Raw genomic sequence first — 20,455 nt, 5'->3', positions numbered from 1 at the left:
CGTACTGGTTAGACCAGACGTGCTTTCCAGTTTCTGGATATTTCTATGGAATTAACCCTTCAGGTACCCTTTATTGGTCCTGCTTTGGGACTATCTAGTGGCCTGTATGGCTTAAAAAAAAAAAAAAAAAAAAACCCGAAAAGGGACAGTTGCCCTTATTCACTCATCTCTATATGACTCAACCCAATTGGGCTGCTCACTCATCCACTGACACACTCCAAGGAAGGCCCAGTCCATGTGACCGCCGAGTTGGCTTGCGCTACATGGGTTCTAGGGTCATCCCCCTCTTACACACTCCTTTTACCACCAACAGCTTTCAAAGCTTAGCCGCCGTACATACAGGAGAGAGACCAAATGCCTGCAGCTGACTTGGTCCCTATCCACTAATAACTAAGCTAATCTGGTTGGTATGTAACACCCCTAGCCTAGACTGATCATTACCATCTAAGCTGCACATATATGTTATTATCTATTAGTCGACATAGAGGTGTGGGGAAGCACCATAACTGTAAAAATCTTTGCTTTCCGAGTTGCAGTAACTCTAGTACCAAGAATCTTCTTATTGCAGCATGCATCATTCGAAGGGCGCATTTTGACACCTCCGCTGCAGAGCCTTCTTTTCTTTTCCTGATTTTCCAAGCTTGATATTTACCTTCATCATTTAGGAGGTATATCAGGATGCTTGTTGCTCTGGAAATCGGAGCTGGAAACTGTAGAAATAGTACTTGTTCCCTAGTCAAGCGCGGTATTCTCATTGTTTTATGCACACTAATCCAGATGCACTGAGTAACCAGACAAGAGAAAAATGCGTGTTCCACTGTTTCACAAGCCTCACAATATAGACACTCGACATTCATATGCCCCCGGAATTTGGCTTTATTTTTCTCCACTGGCAGGTGTCCGTGTATTATTCTCCATGCCAGGTCTCTTCGTGACTCGTAACCTATGTGGTGATGTAGGTTACTCAACATCTGAGTTGTGTCCAGTCTCAGCCAGCTTCGTGGCACCAGTACTGCCGGTACATTCATATCGGATAACTTCAAATAAATTTCTGAAATCTTGAACTTGTTTCCCATGTATAAGCCCCCTGCAGATAATTCTTGTAAGTGCTTGATTATTAATTTGTAAAAAGGTGTTATTATCTCTACTTTTGGACCAGTATGTGCCTTTCATAGCAATTCAGTGAACCTCCCCATATTATACTTTACTAAGGCAGCCGCTACATGGACTCCCCATACGGCAGTCTGAGTGTGTTTTAGCACATATGCCGACCTCAACCACTTTAATCGTGGTACTGCATAGGCCCCCTCACACTTCCTGCTGTGTAGCCTCTGCTGCATTACTTCTTGTTGTCTACTGTTCCAGAAAAACTTAAATAGCCTTCGGGTTAACTTTCTCTGTGTACAGTAATTGAATGACGTAAATGGCACAGTGTTGATCAGGATCGGTACCAGAATTGTCCACATAATGCACACTCTTCCGGAGAAAGATAGCATCCCCAGATTCCACTCTGACAGAGCGTCCTCCCAAGAGTCTAGTAATTGCCTGGACGGCACCGTTTCAGGGCTATTTGGCCCTTCTTCGGTGGGTGGGTACCCAAGTGATGCAATGATGGCAAAACAGTTATGAGAGATGCCTGATGGTGTATGATGTGTTTAATTTGTATGTATGTAGATGATTATGTAGATGATTTCATTATCTCTTACCAATTCTCAAAACATGAGAACTATTAAATGCTAGCTTCAAGCAGCAACAAACAAAGTCATTAAGTGCATAAACTTCTGCAGAAAATCAAACCTGCACCCTGACCTCAAACTGAATTGGAAAGCCTGGTAATTCCAGTTGTACAAAGTATGAAATTCTTAGGTCTTATCTTAGACAGGAAATTAACCATACTAGAACACATTAAACAGCTCTGAATTACATGCCTAAAGAAGTTAAATCCCAAACATCCTCTTGGCAAAAAGGTGGAGAGCAAAAAGGAATGTGCACTACTCTGATTATACATAACACTAGTAAGATCTCAACTTGATTACAGTGCACCAGTTTATGATTGTGCAAAACTGAGTGCTTTAAAATGGCTAAATCCCATACACCAGAGTGCACTCTGACTAGCTCTAGGAGCATTTTGTACTTCTGTAGAAAGTCTTGTTGAAGCACACAAGCTGCTGCTGCATGAAGATAACCTTTTAATATATTAAGCCACCAAAATAAAGTTCTTTCCTCACCAACCAACATTGGGGCCATTGTTCTCACCAAAGGTTGAAAACATATATCAAGTGCATCCAGAGGTCAGTCTGCCTTCAGGAATATCTTTCAAAGAACTATTACTAAATAGACATCTCGATCTGAAAAATATCGCAAACTTGATCCTGCAAATGACTCCACTTTGAGAAGTAGTTTAACCAGTGTGTGAATTCTATTTTGAACACCGAAGAAAAAACATCATTATCCAAAGTAAATCTCTAGAAGTTGCATTAAGCATATGAAGTTCAGTACTCACCTAGATCTATACTTATGGCTCAAAAACCGAGACCAAAGTCAGGATAGCAGTGTGGTACCCAAATACCAATCTTGCTTGGCACTGAATTGCAAGCCATTCTACTACCTTTAAGCCATATGAGAAAAGTCTGTCTCAAAATGTATAATTTTCATCAACCTGCTCAATTCTTCAGCAGATTTTGAGCCAGTTGCCTAAACTTAAAACTAAATTTTTATATCAGATTTTGTTGGATCCCTGGACACAAGGAATAACTGAAAATGAAAAAGCCAATAAAACAGCAAAAGAAGCAATTGTAACAGTTGGCACACCTTATGGAATATTCTACACTGACTATGAGCTACTTGTACGTCCTAGTGGTATGAAACAATGACAAGAAAAATGGTAAGACAAAGTCAACAATAAACTATGGCAATTGAAATATCACCTTGACATTGGGCCTCAAGCTTGAGAGTGAACAGACAAGAAGGAGTCATTCCCTATTGAACTGTGGATCAGGCAAACCTTCATCACCCATGCATACTTACTTAGATCTTAAGATCCTCCTTAATGCCATATCTGGTCATAAGGTCAGTTGCCTCCAGTTTGACAAAGAACTGCATACAGCTTTCAGAATGCTCTTAAACAACCATGGAAATCTCATGCTTGAAAATATCTTAAATGATAGAAACAATATTATGGATCTTTTATTATCTCCATATGGCTAACATATAGGCTAGTGCAATGGCATCGGTTTAAGGCATCATTCGTAGCCATCTACCAAAGTAGTTGAATTGGCATCGTTTTAATTATACCTCACATTGTGAATATCTTCACAACGAGTTGCCATAGTATTGCGCTACCTTGAATAAGTAGCACTTCACCAGTAGGGAAGACTAATGTTACTTATTCTCGGTGGATACCACCATCCAGATGGCACCATTTAAAAGCTTATTGACTTCTCATTGGTGGGTGGGCAGGTACCCTAGTGTTGCAATAGTGACAACCCAGTTATGAAGTATAACTCCACAATATAACAGATGCCTGATGGTGTGCTATGTAGTAGAATGACTAACGTATAGGTTAGTGCAGTGGCATCAATTTAATTTGTAGCAATCTACCAAAGTAGTTGAATTGGCATCGTTTTAATTATATCTCATATTGTGAGAATACCGTCACAACGAGTTGCCATGGTATTGCACTACCTTGAATAAGTAACACTTCACCAGTGGAGAAGATTAATGTTACTTATTCTCAGCAGATACCACTGCCCAGACGGCACCGTTTTGTAGCTTATAGTCTTCTCATCACTCTCATATTGTGGAGTTATACTTCATAACTAGGTTGTCACTATTGCAACACTGGAGTTCCTGTCCACCAATGAGAGGCCAATAAGCTTTTAAACTGTGCCGTCAGGGTAGTGGTATCTGCCAAGAATAAGAAACATTATTCTTCTCCACTGGTGAAGTGTTACTTATTTTCAAGGCACCGCAATGCCATGGCAACTCATTGTGAAGGTATTCACAATATGAGTATAATTAAAACGATGCCAATTCAACTACTTTGGTAGATGGCTACGAATTAAACTGATACTAAACTATATGTTAGTCATTCTACTACGTAGCATGTGGCTCTTGCCCTAAATACTTTGGATCTCTATATAACAAGATTAACTGTTATCACCAAATATAATAATCCAAGGTATAAAAGTCCTAAATGGTACTGATGTTAGATACAATAGGTTTATCTTACTAAACAAAAAATACACCATATGTATCATCTTAACTTCATAAGTCCGGTGTATCGTAGCTGTGGATGCTGTTGTACCAATAACTCCAATACAAAAAAAAAAAAAAAGAAAGAAACTAAAATTCTAAACTTAAATGCCAAGTATAAAATTCTAAACTTGAATACTTGAATTAGAGGCTAGGGTTGGAAGACATAAAAGTGTATTTGAGTTTGCAGTACAGCTTAACAGGCAACAAAGAATGTCTCAGTTGTATAATCAAAGCTTATCATGTACACATAATAGCATCAATAAAAGAAATTGTTAAGTCATCACACGTATACTTGTAAGTCTTGGTTTCATGGCCTACATGAGAAAGCACTGTATATGTTTATCACTTCCTTTACAGTTTATTTATTGTGCAGAATGATAAATAATGCAACCATTCAAAAAAAAAAAAAAAAAAACAGTTGAAGTTAAAAGTATATAGTGGTTCGGTTCTTAATATAGATTTTACTATAATCCATCACTGCATGATGGAAAAGATGACTGTAAAAAAGGTGGTTGACTTATGTGGCAAATACATGATTAAGCATGTATTTTCAAGACAAAAAATAGAGGTCAATTTATACACTGAAATATACAGTACCTGGGCAAAATTAATGATAGACTAAGTATTGATGATATTTTCCATGTTGAAACTTGGGTCATAATTTCTAATAATAAAAATACAGTGGAAATCGTTTAACATGAAACCATGGGAACAGAAATATTTTTTCATGTTAAAAGAAGTAAACAAAAAAAAAAAAAAAAAAAACTCTCCAACGTTTTTGATGTTGTAATGATCAAAAGAGTTAAGATAGAAAGTTTAAACAGTTAACATTTTATGCACTATATAACACTACACAGGGGCATTTTACAAACACAGTTTATTAGCACTGAACATGTTCATTGAATTCATCAGATAAAAAAACACATACAATATGTAAAAATTTTTAAAAAATGTTAATTATTTTTTGTAAAAAATTTGATTTTTTTTTTTGCACCATGTTATTTATCATCTTATCTACAAATTGTTTAATATCGTCCATCGTTTGGTTCATTTCCCCACTCGTATGTACCTCTAAATATCTGCGCATACTTTTTATCAATTTTCGCATTTCTGATGTAGTAGGAACAGGAACTAACAAATCAATGTCATTGTCTGTTAAAATCGGCACTGTACACAAATTAGTATCATCAGCTGCGGCAAATTCATCCAAAGAAACTGAACTTTCTAAAGGAGATTAAACACTCCCAAACATTTCACCGAATGTCGGTTCAGCTTCTTGATTGTCTTGAGACTCTTTCATAGGTATTAAATCTGTCATTTTGGAAAATGCCGTATGACGAAAACAATTTTTTCGATAGTTTTTGGTGTTACAAGATTCCAAGCAATGCCAACATATGCAATGCATCCAATAAGTTGACAGACAAATCTTCTTTTGCTTCAATTGCGGTCAAATATTTTCTTAGCAATTGTTTTCGGTAATAAAATTTTAAATTCTGTATTATGCCTTGATCACAAGGCTGTAAAATGCTCGTAGTGTTTGGAGACAAAAATATGAGCTTTATAGCTTTTAATCTCACTTCAGAGTGAGCTGGACAATTATCAACGATCACGGCAACTTGTCGCTTTTCACGTAAAAAGCGCTAAATTCAAAATTCTATCAGTAAATGTTGTTGCAGTCATCCATGCTTTCTTGTTTGCCGTGTACTCAACCGGTATTTTTTTTTTTTTTTAATTTTTAAAACAGTGCGGATTCATGCTCTTCCCGATAACGAATAAGGGTAGCTTTTCAGATCCATCCGAATTGCAAGCCACCATTACTGTTATCCTCTCTTTGGACTTTTTGCCACCAGAACACTGCTGTCCCTTAAATGATAAACTTTTATCAGGTAAGCAGTGATAGAACAACCCTGTTTCATCGCCGTTAAAGACATCTCTTGCACTATATTCTTTAAGCACTGTGGGCAATGTAGACTGCAGCCAGTCTAATGTCATACTCGGTGAAACTTGATTTGCTTCACTGCAAACATTTTTAAAAATGATGCTATTTCTTTTCTTGAAACGTTCCAACCACCCTGGATTTGCAGTGAATTCAATTCCCATTTGAATTACAAACACATCCGCTTTTTCCATTAATACAGGTCCCAATATTGGAGCATTCTGAGACCTAGCTTGTTTGAACCAAACATTGCAGTAAGTTGGTCTCTATTCTTTATGATTTCCGACAACGTAGAGTTAGCGATTCCAAACTTTTTACAAATGTCTGTTTTCGAAGAATCTCCTACATCTACTGTTTTAAGCAACTCCATTTTAACTTTAAGTGAAATAGCGCTTTGTTTATGCCCTGATTTTTCCATTGTACAGTTGAGGGTGATAAATTTATGGATTTTTTACCAAACACAAAATTCACCACTTTTTACAGTACATGTCACTCACTTCAAGACTGTAAATGAAATGTTTTGCCCGCCGACGAGTAATCTCATTTGTTTAAAATGATAAGGGTGGTGTGTGGGAAGTGGCATTCTTGTACTATCTACATATTGTTTATTATCCAATGTCGGCCTAGTCAATAGAAAGTTGTGTCATGAGGTCATAAGCAGTAAAAATGTAGTGATGACATGCCGGCCGGTATATTTTTTTGTTCTTCTGATATGTGAAATCTTTTCATGTTAAGCGTTTTTTGTTTCATGTTAAAAGAAAGGCAGAAAACTCAAGTAAAGGACGTTCTTATCCAAACTAAACAACTAAAATGGTCTTGGGCAGGACACATAGCTCGAAGACATGATGACAGATGGACTAAGAAAATAACAGAATGGTACCCAAGGGGAGCTAGAAGAAAACCTGGAAGACAACAACGGAGATGGACAGATGAAATTCATGAGTTTGTGGGTAGTAAATGGATGGCCATTTCACAAAACGGATGGAACTGGAAAGTTTCTGGAGAGGAGGCCTTCATCCTGCAGTGGATTGAAAATGGCTGGTGGTGATGATGATGTTAAAAGAAAATAAATGTATGAAATCACATGGCATTTTGTTGGGATCAGAATATTTTTTCATGTTAAACATTTTCCAATGTACAAGTTTGTGCAAAAGCAGCATATTAGTACGCTGCAAACTCTAAAAAAAGCTAAAAACTTCATTGTTTTAGTATATTTAGTATATCTCATATTGTGAATGCCTTCACAATGAGTTGCCATGATATTGCGGTACTTCAAATAAGTAATGCTTCATCAGTGGAGAAGACTGTTGTTACTTTTTTTCGGCAGATACCACCCACCCAGATGGCACTGTTTTGGGGCTATTTGGCCCTTCTTTGGCGAGTGGATAGGTGATGCAACGATGACAAAACAGTTAATTATAACTCCACATTATGAGAGATGCCTGATGGAGTATAAAGTGCTTTAGTAACGATAAAAGTTGAATTTAAACTTGTTTCATATCAGTTTTTTTTTTTTTTTTTTTGTTGTTGTTATTGTTGTGTATATATACAAATATATTGTATGTGTATGGTGTTTTTTTGTTGTTGTTGTTGCTGCATTGAGAAGCACGCCATTAACAAAAGTACGTGACACACATGCCATGATTTATCTACCTCTGCACCACATCATGTAAAGAAAAGATAAACTTCTCTGGTATATAACATGAAGGGGGGGGGGTCTTACTCTTTTGTGGACTAGCACACTCTGTCTCACTGTCTAGCCCAGATGTGTACATGCAGGTAGGCTCTAGAATTGAGTTGAATAGCTGAGTTCTTGAAGTAATTTACTTTGAAGGCATTAACCCTTCTTGAAGCATTTTACATCCATCAGAATACCTTATTTTGCTCAGTTAAGTCCAAACTACTCATTCAGCACCTGACTTGAGTTGATCCTGAAAAATGTTTGCACATTATTTTTTAGTTGCTGATTAGATGATAGTAATTGGTCTTGGAACAGTCTTCTTACAGTTGAGATAGGTGCACTTCCAGCTGAAGAGTGATGTTGTCACTGTGGAGAACATGTCATCCACATATTATCAATGAAATCATGATTTACACGTACTAACAAAGAGATGTTTTTTAAACTTAACATCCATTTTTTTCAAAAGATCAATTTTAATATGATTGTTTATATGTGCTAAAGGTTATGTGTAATTTTATATACAGACTTTAGATCCAACTGAACAACAGTATTATGTACCTGATGTGAGACAGTCCATTCGTTTTGCAGCTGGTGATCTCAAAGGTCAAGAACTGCTTCCAGGTTTTTGTGTGCCAAAGGTTTGTTTAAGAATATTTTTTGAGCCATAAAACTTTTTATGTTATATTCTTTGTGCAATTTCTGTTTTATATATACACTGGTGTGCAAAACTTAAGGACCAACACTATTTCTAAAGGCTACAGCCACAAAATCTTTACTTAAGGTACTCTTTACTGATGAGAGTAGATTCAGTCTCAGCAGCAATTCTGGACGTCAGCTAATCTGGTGAGAGGTTGGCACAACGTATCATCCCGCAAACATCACTGAAAGGGATTGATATGGCAGTCAAAGTGTTCTTGTCTGGGGAGGCGTTATCTTGGATGAATGTACACAACTCTAGATACTGGAAGGTGGTACTGTAATTGGTGCACGCTACTGTACTGAGGTAATCCTTCCCAATATGCGTCTGTTCCGAGGTGCCATTGGCCCCGAGTTCATGTTTATGGATGATAACGCCACATTCCCATCACACTGCAGCTGCGATATGGTTTTGGAAAGTGAGGACATTGTTCGTATGGATTGGCCTGGCCGTTCCACTGATCTAAATCCCATCGAACACATATGGAACGCTCTGGGGAGATGCCTAGGGGCATATCCATACCCACCAGAAAATGTTCACCAGCTGAAGATGGCGCTGACAGAGGAATAGATGATGTTACTGCAAGAGCTTATCAACAACATTGTTCTAAGTATGGACAGTTGGTGCAAAGCCTTCATTGACAATCGGGGTGGCCATATCTCCTACTGAGAACCACCTCTTCCCTTTGTTCCATCTTTGGCAGTGATGCATCTGTATCGTGGCAGCCAGTGCTATGTTGCCATTTTTGAATACCATTGAATACTGTACCGTTTTGTTTCCGTTGTTGTGTCGATGTTTTTCCTTCATCGTTTCTGTACCTCATGAGGTTCCTTTGGTAGGCTTTTCCCATATCCAGGCCACTCCTATGAGAAGCTAAAGGTAAAAACCTGACTGGTCCTTAATTTTTGATATCATATATTTTGCTTTCAGAAGAGCTTTTGATACTGTTGCACATAGCAGTGGTTTACACCGCTATACAGATTGGAGCAGTGAAGCAAGTTATAACTATGGATGAAAAGATAGGTGAGTGGGGAGAAGACTGTGGTCATCAATAGTAATCAAGGTAGGCTACTGCAACAACATCTATAAAAATTGGTCAGCAGGGCTAAGGAGTGGCAATGGAAGTTTAACATAGACAAATGCAAGGTACTTTCTGTGGGTACCCCATGTAACAGCTGTGTGGTACCACACTCAGAGTAGTTGAAAATTAAAAATATGTGTCGATAATTGGCCATCAAATAAGAGGTTTTCTGAGCAGTGCAGGCTTGCTGCCAGGACAGCTCATAGGGTTTGTCAATGATATAGAGGAATTTTGCCTGTAGGGATAAGTATATGAATTTACTCAGGATGAGGTAAAAGATGAAGTAACATTCAGATTTAATTCTGGATCTGGAACTAATGCAACTAATTGGGTCATTGGTTTCAGCCCTCGATTATATAAATGCTTGTTTCATAATGAAAGAATTTTCCTTGGATTCGGTTCACATAGGTTTCGGAAATTCACGGTGGTGAACAAGTGTTTTAGATGTCTGGGTTTTGGACATGGTGCACAGTCATGTTCACACAAGACTGTTTCTTGTGGTCACTGTGCTAATGGGGGTCATGTTTTCGCTGAGTGCCCTCACAAGGAGGATCCTCCACAATGTATTAATTGTAAGAGAAGAAACAGAGATTGTAATCACTCCGTAAGGGACATTAAGTGTCCTGAGTACATGAGAGCAGTGGAATTAGCAAACATGTGCATCAATCATGGATAATAACTCCTCTGATTTTACCTCTGGAGCTTTGCAAGGACATAGAGATTTAAAAATTTTGCAAATAAATGGCCAGCGCTGTCGGGCAGTTGCTGATGAAATAAGGGTGATTGCCTTGGAGCATTGTATAGATATTGTTTGTATACAGGAGCCATTTTATTCCTCACAAGTGGGAGGGGCAGCTCATAAGATTATGGGTTTTCCTTCTTCTACTAGAATAGTAGCAGCTGTGGATGTTCCTCCAAAATCCGCTATTGTGATTTTTAATCAAGACCTTGTTGTAACGTCAATCACGGGTTTGTGCTCGGCGTGTATGACAAGCATTATTGTGTCTTCACAAGTTTCTTCTTTCTGCCTAGTGTCACTGTATTGTCCTCCATCGGAAAATATTCAGATAGCGCTTCATAATTCGGAAAATATTTGTTTAAGATATGCATCCCATAATCTCATTGTGACTGCTGATTTTAATGCAAAATCACATTTTTGGCACAGTGGATATACTGATGTGAGAGGGAACCAATTTGAAGACCTCTTATTATCTCATAATCTTGTTGTTCAAAACCTTCCAAATAAGCCGTTCACCTTTTCAACTGTAAATGGAGAGTCTAATATTGACGTAACTGTGACATCTCTTCGTATGTGCGATTCTATTTTGAATTGGGAAGTCAATTCTGGTTTAGTAAATAGTGATCACCGTGCAATTTCATTTGATCTCTTTTTCGAAGTAAGGGAAAAGAGCTTCGCTACGAGTGATCTGTCTAGATTTTCTATGGACCGTGTTAACTGGAACAATTTTAAAAATTATTTGACTACAGTTTTCGATAGTGATAATTGTGAGATACCTGGAGAGAGTTTAAATGATATGACAGCTTATGAATATGTAAACTATGTACAGTATCATATTTTCCAGGCTTGTGTGCACTCCACGAGGAGAAAAGGGACTAAAAAGTTGTCTGTGCCGTGGTGGACTCCTGCTTTGTCTTCTCTGAGGTCTCAGGTATGCCAGGCTAGGAAAGTATACCAAAGAAATAGACATCTCTCTAGTGTTGATGTGGAATCATTTAAAAATGCCTATAAAGATAGAAGAAAGGCCTTTCATAAGGCTATTGCTGAGAGCAAGAGAACTTGTTGGCAAAATTTGGTTAATGAAGTTGGTAACAGAGATCCCTGGGGTCTCGTGTATAAACTTTCTCGTAATAAGTTGCTTTGTGGAGAAATATACAACACTGTATTGAACAATAATGATGAGACATCGGATTGGTTTTCTACTGTGGAAACGATTGTTAGAAGACTATTTCCTCAGGATCTTCCTCAAGATGATTCACCTGAACAAACGGAGATACGCCGGATGAACTCTGAGTTTACAGGAGCAGGTGACGCTGAAGCTGAACTCTTCAGTTTGGTGGAGTTGGGTGCAGCAGTAGCTAAATTGAACGTTAAGAAATGCCCAGGTTTGGACTTAATTGAAAATCAAGTAATCATTAAGTTTTATGATTACTTTCCTCAAATTATGTTAAATTTGTTTAATAAATGTTTCACTGAGGGTACTTTTCCAAGACCGTGGAAGATGGCACTGCTAAAGATATTGCATAAGCCTGGTAAGCCCAGGACTGATCCGAGAGCATGCAGACCAATTTCTCTCTTGGCGAACATGGGTAAGGTTTATGAAAGGTTACTTGCTCCCAGAATTTCTGCGATGTTAGAGGATAAGCATCTGTGTTCTGCTGATCAGCATGGATTTAAAAAGGGGCACTCTACAGAGGACGCCATAACATCTCTTTTAAAGTACATTAAGGATTCTTCTGAGAAATATGTTCTTATGGTCTTTATAGACTTCGAAGGAGCATTTGATTCGGTATGGTGGGAAAGTGCCCTTCGATCTCTAGTGCTTGCAGAGTGTAATAGTTACATATTTAACACTATAAGGTCATACTTTCAGGACAGATTTATTACTGTGCATGCACGTCATCTGTCATATAGTGCCAGTGTCTCGAGAGGCTGTCCTCAAGGTTCGGTTTTGGGACCTGTCTTTTGGAATGCAGTTTTAGATCAGTGGCTTGTTAAGGAGAGTACAGAGTTTGCTAAGATAGCTTATGCTGATGACCTTGTGATTGGAGTTTCTGGGCGCTCCAGACTTATATTGGAAAGAAAAATACAGTCAGTTTTAGATGATTTAATGGAGTGGGCCAATTTGAACAAATTGAAGATCTCTGCAAGTAAGACCTGTTTTATGGTTTTTAAGAAACAATTTAATTACGGCAGACCTCCAAGAGTTCTTTTAGGTGGAGTTCAAATTCCTTATGTTGCTAAAACTAAGTATTTGGGATTAATTATAGATGACAAACTTTCCTTTTTCCCACATATTTCACACCTAAATGTAAAAGTAAGACACTTTACAGGCTCCATTGCTAGGATTTCTCGTAAGGAGTGGGGATTGAATAAGAGGGTGTTGTCATTGTATTATAAGACTATTTTTCTCCAGATAGTGGCATATGCGGCTGTTGTTTGGTTTTCTGTGGTAACTAAAACTAGGATTCGTTCGAAACTTTTATCGCTTCAGCGCTCTATGTTATTAACTTTATTGAAAGTACCTAGAACAGCGTCTACAAACGCCCTACAGGTAATTGCTGGTACCATGCCATTGGATTTATTTATTGTCTACAGAGGGTTTTTGTACAAATTGAAAAAGGGTACATCAGTAACGTTTTTGGATATTACAATTGATTTTGAGAATAATATTAAAGAAGAAAAACAACGAATATGGAACAAATTAATGGATTTATGGCAGACCAGATGGGAAAGTGGTGATGTTGGAGCTGTGACGAGGAAATATATTCCCCAGGTGAACTATGCATTGGCAAAAACCGTGGCATCTTGGTTTACGCCTTCTATGTACACTTCTTATCTGTTAACAGGACACGGCTCACTTAGGGCCAAATTATATGAGAGAGAGAGGGTTGGAGACAGATCCTTTCTGTACATGTGGCGAGCAGGAGACTTGGATGCATGTAATTTTTTTATGTCGGGAGTATGAAGACCAAAGGCGGATTTTGATGGCGCATATTCCTGACTTATCATTTGATACAGTGCATTTGCTTATTGCAAATCGTGACTGTTTTAATTTATTTCAGGAGTTTTCAGCTGCTGTTTTTGCAAGAAGAACTGTTCTCAGAGCCTTTCTTCAGAGGCAAACCTAGTGTCTTAATTGTCTTCATGGAGTTTCACTATTTGTTTCTACATCTGGCTGGCGGCTGGGGTGCTGGACCTGATTCATGGTGTTGGGTCTGGTGCTCTGGTTGGTTGTCTTTTGTGCTACGATCATGAATACTCCATTCTGGATTCTGCCGTGCTGGATCAGATTCATTGCGTCGGGTCTGGTGGTCTAAAGGTTCTATTATCCATGGCGTACAGTTGGAGATTGCTGGATAGTACCGTTATTGGTTTTGGAGGTTCCAGTGCATGTGAGGAAATATTCAGTTGAACTGTGATTTTTGAAGTTAATAGTTGTGCCATCCAGACTATTGAATATTATTGTTGTTTTATTATATATATATATATATTTTATTATTTTATTTTTTTCCCTGCTGGCTCCCTGGTATGGGCAACCCGGGGCGCGGGATTGCTGGCACTCACTGTTATTGCACTACCTCCAGTGGGTGCGGGATTTCAAGTGCGAATAGCGCTACAGTAAAATCAGACTCAGGTAATTTAACATATTTTTTAAGGACTGCTTTGTAAAGACTATATATTCCCAAGTTCTCAAGGTAGAATTGGGCTTATGCCTGGGAGCTACCCTGAATAAGAATACACTTGCACACACACACGAGAGTTTAATGTTTGTCAGAGCATATAATTATATGTAAATATATCTTGTATATAAATCATGTATATACTTTTATGTACAAAATGTTGAGACTAAATTGTGTGTTAATAAAATAAATGAATGAAAAAAAATGTAGGGATAAGTACACCCCTTTTGTGTAAAATGAGGCTTCCAAACCTGTAAGCAGTACTTGAGATGTGGCCTAATACAGCTGGATGGTCAACTACTTATCCCTACATGTGGATGTGGAAAGGTCAGGGAATGACCACCGCATATCCCGGAGCAATATGGCCTTAGTTGCTAATGCTCCAAATAACTAACTAACTAACTAACTAACCCTACATGTGGACATGTGTGTGTGTGTGTATAGGTAGGGTGGCTCCTAGAACATCCGTTCCAATCCAACTCATTTCTTTGTACATTGAACAGACTCTGCAAAACAGGCCAGCGTGTAATAGTGTAAACTACACGAACATTGCACTATTACACGCTGGCCTGTTTTGCAGTCTGTTCAACGTACAAAGAAATGAGTTGGATTTGAACGGACGTTCTAGGAGCCACCCTACCTATACACACACACACGTCCACATGTAGGGATAAGTAGTTGACTATCCAGCTGTATTAGGCCACATCTCAAGTACTGCTTACAGGTTTGGAAGCCTCATTTTACACAAAGGGGTGTTCTTAGCGGAAAGACTGCAGTTATAGTTCAGACACAGCATGGGTTTAAGGGGAAGTCTTGTCTGACAAATTTGATCGGATACTATGATGTGGTCACAAAGGAACTGGATGCAAAGAATAAATTTGATATCATATACTTGTATTTTAGAAAGTTTTTGATACTGTGGCACATGGGAGACTACTGTACAAATTGGAGCAGTATGGTATTAAGTGCAAGTTGTAAAATGGATAAAAGGATGGTTGACTGGGAGAAGACAGAGAGTGGTTATCAGTGGACAGTGGGCCTAACACCAAACCCCCTGGGTTTGGTGTTAGGCCCATTGTTGTTTTCAGTGATATTGATGAAGGTATATCAAGGTTAATGTCTAAGTTTGTGGACGATACAAAGGTTGGCATGGTTGTTAATGACAGTACGATTCTGCAACAGGATCTGGAAAAGTTCAGCAGATGGGCTGAGAGGTGGCAACTGAAGTTAAACATTGACAAATGTAAAGTACTGCATATGGGTAGCAGTAACCCCAGAGTAACATATCAACTGGGTGGTACTACACTTAAGGTAGTGGGGAATGAAAAGGACCTGGGGATAATTGTGCAGTCAGATATGAAGTTTTCTGAGCATTGTAAAGAGATTGCAAGAGTAGCTCACAGTGTCTTGTCAATGATATACAGGAATTTTGGTAGCAGGGATAAGGGGTGATTGTCCCCTTGTATAAGGCAATGATCAGATCACACCTTGAGTATTGTATACAGGTCTGGAGACCTAATTTTAGGAAAGATGTAGAGCTGCTGGAATGAGTACAGAGAAGGGTAACGAGATTGGTGAGTGGAAAAGGGGGTTGTCGTTGTTACAAGAAAGGCTTAAGTTCTGCAAATTGCAGCTTCCGGAGACTAAACACCTGCGAGATGATTTAATTGAGGTGCTTGAGGCCTTGAATGGATTGAGCAAGCTCAGTGTTAATGGGATTCTTCCTTTTGCTCAGATTTCTCACCTGAGAGGGTGATTTTGTTATTTGTTATTTGGTTTTTAAGAGCATTAGCAACTAAGGCCATATTGCTCCGGGATATGCGGTGGTCATTCCTTGACCTTTCCGCATCCTCCATATTTGGTGGTGACGGGCTCAAACCCCAGTCTAATCAAGAGGCGTGTTCTACGCACTACTGCTCCTTCCCACCTGGCTATGGAGGCACTCCTGAGAGAGTGAATTTGAATTTATATCCTCTCACCTGAGAGGATAAAAATTCAAATTGAGGAAAGACAATTGTAGAATATATGTGCTGAAATTTGCCTTTGGCCAGCAGGTGGTTGATAGATGGAGTGAATGCATGGGTGAAATGGGAAGGTTTTTTTTTTTTTTTTTTTGTGTTTTTTTTTTTTTTTTTTTGCTTAAGCTATATAAGCTTGTTTTCTTGCATCATATGTCTCAACTAATGCTAATTTACACTCTTGAATATTTATATATATAAAAAATTAATAAAATTATCTTACTATACGCTAAGATGTGTACTTGTAGTGTAAATGAATTGATTACACTTGAAACTTTACAGTGACAAGATACAAGATAAGTGCTTTGACTTTTAATTAAGGCTGTAGCTTAATCTTTGTTCAAGACTGACAGGTGTCAGGACTGGTAGAATGGTCAGAATTTGAAAATCCTCGTAATTTCTCTTTTTTTAATTTCATAATCTTTCACCTTACTATTTTTGAACTATTTTTGTTTGTAATAGATGTTACAGGCAACCCCCGTATAACATGGTACTTCTGCAACACAGTTTCTCTCTGACACGATTGATAAATTGCGGCAATCCTTGCACAACACTTATATATAATTAGCATTAACAGAGGCATACGATGCAAGAAAGCAAACTTATGCAGAATCAGCCAAAAAAAAGGAAAAAAAAAAACCCTCCCATTTCACCCATGGTTTCGCTCTAACTCGGTTATAGAATTATGGCAAACCTCGCATAACACGATATTTTTGAGCTTTTGTGCGGGGAAAACTCTGCTGTTATGCTGGATGTAATTTTTCAACATTTCCATTCTTTTTATGAATCTCTGCTGTTGACTTGCTAGTTGTTATGCAAAAAATATTATTGGGAAATCCCCGTGTTAAGTTCTGTACTATTGAACTTGTGCTTGTTTGAGACCATAAAAAATTGTGATTTCAAAGCTTACAGTCGTAACTTTTAAGGGTTTTTGTAAGGTTATTTTGGTTTTTATTTGATCATTTGTATTTTACAGTTATGTATTACTAAGCTTTGTTCTTCAGAACCGTATGGTGCCTCCGTAGCCAGGTGGGCAGGAGCAGCAGTGCGTAGCACACACTTCTTGATTAGACCGGGGTTCGAGCCTGTGACCACCAAATACGGAGGATACAGAAAGGTCAGGAAATGACCACCGCATATCCCCGGAGCAATATTTTTTTTTTTTTTTTTTTATGAGAACCCCAAACACGAGAGGTATTATAACCTATAGTACTTAGTACCGTGCTTGGGTTGGAGGTTGAGAAGACGAAAGAAGATATTTGTTGATATTGGACTTGAACTTCTGTAGATTGTAATTTTCAGGAAATACGTATGAAGGAAGGTTGTTCCAGAAAACGGCAGTTGAATGAATAAATGAGGAAGATGAAAAGTTGGTTCTGTGCGTTTGAAGTTGGACAATAAATGGATGTTGGCTGGTGGCGGCACGTGTTCAGACTGTTTTGAAAGAGAGAGCGGGAATTATAGAAGCCAATTCAGAAGAACAGTGCCCATGGAAGTATCTGTAGAAGAGGCATGCAGCAGAAACAGTGCGTCTATGAGAAAGCGAGTGGAGAGACTGTGTTAGAGATGAATCATTAATTAACCTAACTGCCCTCTTCTGAATGGAATCAAGAAGCCTGAGAGAGGTTTTGGGGGCACCACCCCAGATGTGGGAACAATATTCCATGGCAGGGCGGATTTGCGATTTATATAGAGTGAGCAGCTGTTTGGGAGAAAAGTAACGCCGAGAGCGAAAGAGAAAACCAAGTTTTTTAGATGCAGAGGAAGCAATATTTGTAATGTGCTTGTGCCAAGAGAGATTAGAAGTCAGGGTAATCCCCAAAAGAGATATATCATTTTGCCTAGAAATCGGAGTGTCACTAAAGATAAGCATAGGAGCAGAAGAATCCTTTTTGCGAGATATAAGACAAGATTGAGTTTTAGAAGGGTTGAAATCAATTAAGTTGTCTTTGCCCCACTGGAGAATTACCTGAAGATCGGCATTTAAGGAATTGGCAGCAGATTTTCGAGAACTTGAAGCTGATTGAGCTGGACAAGGTTTCTCAAAATGGAAAGTTGAATGCAATGTGCTATCATCGGCAAAACTATGGATAGGATTTCCAGTCAATGGAAGAAGGTCATTGATATACAAGAGGAAAAGAGTGGGGGAAAGAACTGAACCTTGGGGGACACCGGCATTAGTGGAGAAGTTAGAAGACAGAGAGCCATCTACCATCACCCTCAGTGAGCGATCAGAGAGAAAACTGGATAACTAATTACTAAAAACAGTTGGCAAACCATAAGATGGAAGCTTGTTTAGAAGACCTTTATGCCAAACACGATCAAAAGCCTTTGAGATGTCAAGAGCAACTACTTGTGTTTCACCGAACCTTTCCATTGAATTAGTCCATAAATGGGTAACATAAGCCAGAATATCACCAGTGGATCGACACTGACGGAATCCATACTGGCGATCGTTGATCAGACGGAAGGTTTCTAGGTAGTTTAAGAGTTGGCGGTTAATTGATTTCTCCATTACTTTAGAAAGAGTAGAAGTAATTGCAATGGGACGATAATTGGATGGGAGGGATTTGTCACCCTTTTTAGGAACTGGCTGGATATGAGCAAATTTCCAAGCAGAAGGAAAAACACCTTTGGAATAAGAAAGTGAAAAAAGGCGGCAAAGAATAGGAGTAAGTTCCAGAGCACAGGTTTTGAGAACAAGTGGAGAAATACCATCAGGTCCTGGAGCTTTCTTAGCATCAAGATTCTTCAAATTCCTTCTGATATCCTTTTGACGGAAGACCACAGGAGGCATTGAATGGAGCATGTTAGGAATGGTGGGAGGTGTTTTACCAAGATCATTAATACATGAGCTCGAAGAAAAATGGGATGCTAGCAGGTCAGCTTTATCCTTGGCTGAAGTGACAACAGAACCATCTGGTTTGGACAGAGGTGGGAGCAGAGATGGGCAAAAGTTGCGGCCAATAGCTTTGGCAAGAGACCAGAATGCTCGGCTACCATTAGGGCAAGAAGCAAGTTTTCTACTCTTAGCCTGTTCAAACTCTAGTTTGGACTGATTAATAACTGCTTTACAATTGTTGCGAGCTTTGGTGTAGGCAGAAAATGAAACTGAAGAATTAGAAACATGCCAATTACGATATGCAACGTTCTTCTCTTGGACAGCCTTAGCACATTTATTGGAAAACCAAGGTTTAGATAAAGGACGAGATTTTAAAGTGGAGTGTGGGATAAAGGATTCCATTCCTGCAAGAATAATTTCACTGACACGATCTGAGCAAATGTTGACATCAGAAGTTTTGAAACAGTAATCCGACCAAGGAAAAGAAGAAAAGAAGTCTCGCAGGTCATCCCATTTTGCATTCTTGTAATGCCAAACAATACGAGGTTGGGAATAGCCATGAGATAAAGGTTCCATTGGAGAAGAGACAATCACCAAGTTGTGATCTGAAGTGCCTAAAGGACCTCTCACTTCAACCTTGTACTTAGAAGGGTTGTTTGTGAGAAAAAGATCAAGCATATTGGCTGTATGATTAGAATTGTCCGGTATTCTTGTACGTAAATGAACAATCTGTGCTAGGTCATTAGTAATTGCAAAAGCCTCAGCATCTCGACCTGCTGGGTCGGTGTGACTAGAAAACGGAAGCCAGCTGGAGTTGTGAACATTAAAATCACCAAGGAAAATTACCTCACTGTTAGGAAAGTTGGACTGGAGAAAGTCAAGTTGCAAAGAGAGGAAGTCAAAGAGCTCCAAGTGATTAGTGGAGTTGGGAGAACGGTAGAGACAACAGATGAATTTTACACAATGAGGTAGAGAGATTTTAAGCCAGAGAAGATCAAAGAGAGGAGATTCCAAATTGCCAAGTCTCTGACAGGGAATATCAGAACGGACATATGCACAAGTACCACCTTTGAGGCGAAAGGAATCATACAGCAAATAATTTGGACATCTGAGATGAGCAGTAGTTGAATCAACTGATAACTGAGATTCAGTCAGAAAAAGTACATGGGGTTTGGAAGACTGCAAGTGGAAATGGACATCGTTGAGATTATAATTGAGACCACGTATATTTGTGAAATGAATTAGGAAGTCCTTGGGAGGTTTAGATCTTTTCGCAGATAAGCTTGCTCTATTATTTTGACAATTCATGGTGTATTCAATAGTAAGAAAAAGTGGGTGGGACATGCTGTATGAAGTAATGAAATTTTTGGATATGGCGTACATGTGGTAAGAATATACCCAGATCCGTGCCATAACGTGGCCTCGACAATGCTCCCCGCATACACACTACTCGGACTCCCTCCAGTCACTATCTGGCAGAGTAGAGGTAGCAAGATTATACACTAGCTGATCCGGAAGCTT

The 20,455-nt window shown here is 38.8% G+C and overlaps 1 protein-coding gene across 2 annotated transcripts in view; it reads left to right on the top strand.

Moving 5' to 3' along the window:
- The window catches only part of l(3)80Fj (lethal (3) 80Fj), a 694,407-nt gene that overhangs the window by 579,825 nt on the left and 94,127 nt on the right, over nt 1-20,455 (top strand). For both annotated transcript variants that reach the window (XM_090387924.1, XM_090387932.1), the window contains exon 47: nt 8,399-8,512. In XM_090387924.1, the coding sequence (XP_090244050.1) occupies nt 8,399-8,512 (114 nt within the window). The remainder of the gene's footprint in view (nt 1-8,398; nt 8,513-20,455) is intronic.

The sequence above is a fragment of the Mastigoproctus giganteus genome, chromosome 2, assembly GCF_048544385.1.
Source record: "Mastigoproctus giganteus isolate SK-2022 chromosome 2, ASM4854438v1, whole genome shotgun sequence".
Lineage (NCBI taxonomy): Eukaryota > Metazoa > Arthropoda > Arachnida > Uropygi > Thelyphonidae > Mastigoproctus > Mastigoproctus giganteus.
The sequence above is the reverse complement of the archived record's forward strand: the minus strand, read 5'-3'. Positions and strand labels throughout refer to the sequence as shown.